At 52.3% G+C, this 6,570-nt stretch overlaps 1 protein-coding gene across 2 annotated transcripts; it reads left to right on the plus strand.

The window, feature by feature from the left end:
- Nucleotides 1-48: 48 nt before the first annotated feature.
- RHBDD3 (rhomboid domain containing 3) lies at nucleotides 49-6,441 on the plus strand. Of its 2 annotated transcripts, none has more exons than XM_081966475.1 (6): nucleotides 49-152; nucleotides 2,240-2,386; nucleotides 3,032-3,412; nucleotides 4,333-4,474; nucleotides 5,156-5,446; nucleotides 6,132-6,441. In XM_081966475.1, the coding sequence occupies exons 2-6, from the start codon at nucleotides 2,245-2,247 to the stop codon at nucleotides 6,304-6,306; spliced, it is 1,131 nt and encodes a 376-aa protein (XP_081822601.1). In that variant the 5' UTR covers nucleotides 49-152; nucleotides 2,240-2,244; the 3' UTR covers nucleotides 6,307-6,441. The 2 variants fall into 2 exon arrangements, with proteins under 2 accessions (XP_081822601.1, XP_081822602.1); XM_081966476.1 differs by lacking the exon at nucleotides 49-152 and adding an exon at nucleotides 1,539-1,559.
- Nucleotides 6,442-6,570: the final 129 nt, after the last annotated feature.

Here is a 6,570-nt window from a genome sequence, read left to right on the forward strand (position 1 = left end):
CTCCTCCTCCTCCCTCTCTCCCTTCCCCCGCCCCCAGCAAGGGACGCTACCACCGCGCGGCGAAGAGGAGGGGTGGACGCCGCCGACGCGCTTTTCCTCCCCTTTTCTCCGCCTTTCCGTTCGGGGGGGAAAAAAACAAAGAAGAGAGAAAGGTAAGACGAGGAGAAAGGTAGCGAAAAAACAAGAGTGTGGTTGTGGGTCTTTTTTTAAAAAATTCCCGGTTCGGATGCACCGCGCACCAGATGTTAGAATGGTACAGTCCGGCCGCTTCTTAGGGATCCTCGCGCAAGAGGCGGAAGGATTGGAACCGTAGCTTAGGGTTTGTTTTTTTTTATTGCAAACCCCACTTTCGCCTCCGGGATGGACCATTTGCCCCTCCTTCAGATGCCAACGATTGGGCGGCCCTTCCTCTTCCTCCAGAAGGGGGTTTGCATCGGGGTTCGCCAAATTATAAACCGTGGCTTGCTAAAGAGATGGCAAGAGAACGGCTTCTGACTCCGATGAACTTGCCTGGGAGTCGATGGAACGTCGAGCAAACGGCCAGCTGGTGTAGGAAGCCAAGAAGGAAGCAGTAGATCGGCGTTTCTCAACCTTGGCCACTTGAAGATATCCGGACTTCAACTCCCAGAATTCCCCAGCCAGCGAACGCTGGCTGGGGAATTCTGGGAGTTGAAGTCCGGACATCTTCCAAGTTGTCAAGGTTGGAGAAACATGCCAGGTTCAGTAGAAGAAAAAAATAAAAATAAAGGAAATAAGAGATAAGCACACACACAGAGAGAGAATGGGGTCTAGCAGGGTCTTTGCAACCCCTGGCTTGCTTTGCTTAGACTTGGAAGTGGGGAGGGGGAGAGAGAGCCCCCCCCCGCCCTCCAGCGCCTTCTAGCCTGCTTCCTCCTTTTCAGAGATGCTCCCTCGCCACTCCAACATGTGGAAGCCCGCATGGTGCCCGCATGGGGCGAGGGGCTGACATGCCCAAAATGGCTGCAGAGCCGGCCTTCGCCAAAGCCCATCAGCTGCCAGACAAGGGCATCCCTCACCCCACTCCCTTCCTTGAGCAGCCGTTCTCCACCAGGGTGAAATCAAATGCAAGCGAAGCTGTCCCTGCTCACTCCAGGGCTGCAGAAAGGGCCGGGTTTGTGGGGTGGGTGGGGGGCGTCCTATAGAATGGAGGGCTGCAGGGGCTGGAGTGGGTGGGCTCTAATTCAACTGAAGGGGTTTTGAATTGAATTGAACCCAAATCCATCCGAGATCCCGTTTTTTAATCCCAGAACCCCCCGAGTTCTTCCTTCCCACGCTGTGCCCTGCGGCAGGTAAACTGCTTTTGAACACGGGAGTGAATCCCTCCCCCCCTTCCCCCCCCTGCAAAAAGGGTCACCTTGCACGTTTTCATGGCCAGTCCTCAACTTACGGCCACGACGGAGCCCGAGCTTCCCGTTCCTAAGCGTCAGTTCCTTCTGGTTGGTTTAAACTCTGAAGCTCCGTTTTGACTCTGTGCTCCGTGTGGCCTTGCAAAGCTCATTGGCAATTAGGTCTCTGGCAGCGTTTCAAGGGAGATAAAGGTGGGTGCTTATCAGCCTTATCCCGAAAGACTTTGGCAGGCTTCTGTGGAACTCTTTACAAACTATTTGTGACTCATTACGGGCTGTGAATGACCATAATTCACAGCCGGTGAAATAAAAAGAGGGTTTTTGGGACTAAGCGTGTGATTTTACTGAAGATACCTGAGCGGGGTCCTTCATCCTTCCGTGGTAGCACATATTTTATAAGGTTTTATATCTCCTTCTATAAAAACATGTGTGTGTGTGTTCCAGCATAACTCTGGAACGCTTTGAACAGTTTCAACCACACTTGGCACACAGATGATTTACTCTCTGGAAACAAATACTGTGGGGGTAAGATACCCCAACACCCCTCGGTTTGTGTGTGTTTTGTTAAGATACAGCCTGTTGTGCCTTAAAAAGGCTTCTACAGTACTGACGTAAAATGGCTTCTACTGTACAGCGCAGTGGCGCTGCCATGGTAACGGCTTCACAGTACTCCACAAGGGGGTTCCCTCTGGTAAGTGGGGAAAAATAGAAATTACATTTGGTCCGGCATTATTTTTGAGGACAAAAGTATGGATTAGGATAAATAAATAAATACCTGGGCAAGGCCGGATTATCAACTAGTTGGGAATAAAAGTTTTCAATAACCGGCTGAACTCCTCCCTTCGATTCATATTAGCCCTCTCTTCTCTTAGGGGACATGTTCATGCCAAGGCTGAGATGGGTCCAGCATCTCCCCATCGCTTCCTGCATTTTGATGCTGCTTCTCAGCGTCTTCTGGGTGACTGGCATTGGAGAGCATTTGGTCTTATCTCCCAGTTTGCTAAGTAGACCTTCGCAAGGTTGGTTTGCATCTTCTAAACTTCTCTTGTATCAAGACGACTTTCCTCATTCTTTGAATTACTGTATTTTTCGGAGTTTAAGACGCACCTTTTTCCCCCTAAAAGAGGGTGAAAATTTGGGTGCATCTTATACACCAAATGTATTGATTGACTGACTTAATTAGCTACAATTTCAGGGGCCACGGAGCACCTCAAATGGGCTGTGATCAATAACATAATTATCTGGGAGGCCTATTAAATAGGTGGCTCAGTGGCTAAGACGCTCAGCTTGTCCCTCAGAAAGGTCGGCCGTCGGGCGGTTCGAATCCCTAGCTCCGTGTAATGGAGTGAGCTCCCGTGACTTGTCCCAGCTTCTGCCAACCTAGCAGTTCGAAAGCACGTAAAAATGCGAGTAGAAAAATAGAAAACCACCTTTGGTGGGAAGGGAACAGCGTTCCGTCCGCCTTGGGTGTTGAGTCACGCCGGCCACATGACCACGGAGACGTCTTCGGACAGCGCTGGCTCTTCGGCTTTGAAACGGAGATGAGCACTGCCCCCTAGAGTCGGGAACGACTAGCACAGATGTTCGAGGGGAACCTTTACCTTACTTTATCTTAAATAGCATAAACATGAGCATTTAACAGCACGAAGTCTCTTCTCTTGCAGCCTTCCACCTGGTGACGTACTGCCTGGTGCATGCCAACGGCCCCCTCCTGGCGGCCAGCTTGTTCTTCTTCCCACTGCTAAGCTGGCACCTCGAGCTTCACCAGGGGGTCCTTGGCTACCTCCGGACCAGCACGGCCTCCGCTGCGCTCACAGCCCTGGTCTACATCTTCCTGGCCAAACACTGGGGAGCTGACCCCCAGGCCACTGTCAGCGGCTACCTCCCTGTCCACCTGGCTCTGTTGGGCTGCCAGGGAAAATACTCGGGGGGGTGGCCGTCCGTGGCTCTGCTGGCTGGATTGCTCTTCGGCCTGGGGGAGATCCTGTCCCCACGTTCTCCCTTCCTCCTGAACGTCTCTGGGTTGCTCACAGGACTGCTAGCCTGTATCCTTTCCAGACAGGGGGGGCTCTGAGGGTGGGTTAGGGGGACGAGAAGTGGACCCCAAATCATTGGCAGCTCTCCCAGGTTTTTGTTTTGACCGAGGCTTCCCCAAAAAGCACGAAGCAGATTCCTGGTCCCTCACATTCAGCCAAGGCCTGGCAAACAGTCTTTCAAAGGAATATTTATGACCACAGACCTTATCTATCTTGGAAAGCTGCCATGTCAATATTTTCCAAATGAGGAGCTGTGCAAGGAAAGACTGGGCACAGAGTCTCTGAGATTCACGGACAGATCTTCACACTCCTGAAACGAATCTAACGACCGAACAAATTGTTTCCTGCAAAAGCCCACTCCCCTTTCGCTCCTCTTTTATTTTGTTGATAGTTGTTCTGACTTAGGCTTCCTAAGAGCATAAAGCAAGCTCCTTGTCCCGACGAAAACCCCTTTTATTAATTGACTGTGAATTCTGCTCATTCATGGTCTCCTGCAAACTCCCCTTCCCTGTCGCTCCTCTTTTATTTCCTCTGGGAGAGGCCATTCATCGTCCACCTGTGGCCTTACTCCCAAGTCGACCCCTGTTCTTTAGCTCTTCCCTTTGTCTGGCAACTCTGTGCACTGGGAACAGGCTCCAGCTGTTCTTCTGCCTCACTGATGTCTGACTCTGAAGGCAGCTGATAACTGTCAGACGGCCCTGGCCCCCTCTCTGCCTCCGACACAGAGCCCTCATCAGAGTCTTCCCCAGACTCCAGGTTCCTCCCCAACCCTCCTCACTCTCCGAATAGGCTGCCAGCTCCACTGATGTGCCACAACAGTTTAAAAAAAGATTTGTTGGTGATTTTTTGGGTAAAGGGGGTGGGGGAAATTAGACTAGAGGACCTCAAGAGGTCCCTTTCGGCTTCTGCGATTGTCCTTAATGCCTCAGACTGCACTGGGACATTGTCCAAGAGGCGCCTGGCAAGGCTGCGAAAAAGGATCCCAGGCTGGAGCCACTTCAGAAGGACTTTCGTTCACTCGATCAGATCCTTCGCCTCCGGCACCGTCTCAACTCCGGACAAACAGGAAAGGTATTTTGGAATGACGTCAGTTTTGCTTTCTGGGGCTGCAGAACTACAACTCCCAACCCCCCCTTGCGGTTCACCTTGCCAGCTAGGGAGTCGAGGGACCGTGGATTCTGCTTATTCCCTCCAGCAAAGTCTTTCCAGGGAGGATTTACGGTCACAGACCTTATCTGGCTTGGAGAGCTGCCAGGCCGATATCTGCAGAACTTGGCCAGGAGTCTCGGAGAGTCATGAACCAATTAAGCGAACTAATTGTCTCTCCTGCAAACTCCACTCCCCTTTCGCTCCTCTTTTATTTCCTCTGGGAGGGGCCATTCATCCTCCACCTGTGCCCTCACTCCCAAGTTGACCCCTGTTCTTTAGCTATTCCCTTCGTCTGGCAACTCTGTGCATGCGCACACTGGGAACAGGCTCCAGCTGTTCTTCTGCCTCACTGATGTCCGACTCTGAAGGCAGCTGATAACTGGCATACGGCTCTGCCCCCCCCCCCTCTACCTCCGATGCAGAGTCCTCGTCCGAGCCTTCCCCAGACTCCAGCACTGGCCGATGTTCCTCCCCAACCCTCCTCACTGTCCGAATCTGCTGCTAACTTCACTAGCAGCTGGCAAGCCACAACATTAATAGACAATTGTTCCAATCTGACTCATTTCGACCCCCTTGGCTGTTTTCTTCTCTCCTGTCTTCCAGAATTCCTGCGCAGGAGATTTTGCCACCCGACCTGGCAGGGATGGTGGCCATCCAGATTCCGCCCCCTCCTCCATCTTGGACTGATGAAAGGGCAGCCGAAGAGTCCCAGCTGCCGTTTCCTCCTACGTCCCAGCGCCCCTTCTCAGATCCCCACGAGGCTTTGGACAGCCCTTACTTCTCTCTCCCGAATTTCCCGACGGAGGAAGAGTTACTACAAGCGGGAATCCGGGCTTCTCTTCAAGACAGGAATGAAGAAGTGAAGCTGCTCAAATCCTCCGTCTCTTCCCTCCGGTAAGTCCTCCGGTAAGAAATCGGGTGAGCAGAGCCGAGTAGAACCTCCAGCTGTAAGAGCAGTGTATCTGTAAGCCCAAGATTCTGGAGAACGAACGAGAGGAGGCTTCTGCCTCCTTGAATTTGGATCAGGTGACCCCGGGGAATCCTGCAACGGTCATAAGGGTGGAAAACGGCCCCAAGTAATTTTTCCCCCTGTGCTGACGTAACTTCCAACAGTCACTAAGTGAACTGTTGTAAGTCGAGGACTCCTGTATATTTATAGTTTATACAGCACAGAGTTTATGAAGATTCTCAGGCATCCAGGTCTTGTTTGTCCCAAAGGTGCAAAGAGGGAACTGGACTTCCTTGTTTTTCTCGGAAGAGGTTTCGCTTCTCGTTCAAGAAGCTTCTTCAACTCTGAAGAAGAACTGAACTGAGAACTGAAGAAGCTTCTTGGACGAGAAGCGAAACCTCTTCCAAGAAAAACCAGAAAGTCCAGTTGCCTCCTGGGGAAAAATAAAACCAGCGTTGGGATGCAAGCAGTTGTTTTACTCTGGCAAGATTCTGTCTGCCGGTAAACAACAACAAAGAAACGACAGTAGTAGTTTCAGAAGTAACGCCACCCATGGTTCTTGTTTCGTGGGCCTGACCGTCCGGCCTCTTGACACCAATGCTGCCTTTCTTCTCTTCGCCCTCTTCCCAGGCTCCAGCAGCTGCAGAAGATGGGCTTCGCCACGGAAGAGGCCATGATCGCTCTGGCCGCCACCGGCCACGTGGAAGGTGCCGTCTCTCTACTGATCGGAGGCCACGTGGGGGACCAAGCCGTGGTGATGACCGAGACCCGCTCAGCGCCTCCTCAGTCAATCCCCAGCCCATGAGATGGCATTTGGGCAGGACTTCGGCCATACCAGGAAGAAACGGAGTGGCCACGAATGCCACAAGACAGAGGGATGCGTTGCAGAATCGAACCTGGGTTTGCAAGAGGACGGAAAGCCTGCGGACTGGCTTCAGACTCTCTGGGGGAGACCCAGGTTCACCTGGGCCTACCTGGATTGCTAGAAGGCAGCGAGGAGTTGGTGGGGGGGGGGCAGAAGGCAGCCCCAGAATTTGCTTTTCCAGAGCAGAGTCGTGATTTGTCTGCT

This window comes from Natrix helvetica (assembly GCF_964273705.1).
Source record: "Natrix helvetica genome assembly, chromosome: 14".
NCBI classification, from domain to species: Eukaryota; Metazoa; Chordata; class Lepidosauria; order Squamata; family Natricidae; genus Natrix; species Natrix helvetica.

What these genes read in the sequence shown, in the direction of transcription:
- RHBDD3 (XM_081966475.1), top strand. Translation starts at nt 2,245, where the DNA reads ATGTTCATGCCAAGGCTGAGATGGGTCCAGCATCTCCCCATCGCTTCC. An exon ending in GCTAAGTAGACCTTCGCAAG is followed by an intron (nt 2,387 to 3,031) that starts GTTGGTTTGCAT and finishes CTTCTCTTGCAG; the next exon opens with CCTTCCACCTGGTGACGTAC. An exon ending in GCTCACAGGACTGCTAGCCT is followed by an intron (nt 3,413 to 4,332) that starts GTATCCTTTCCA and finishes TTAATGCCTCAG; the next exon opens with ACTGCACTGGGACATTGTCC.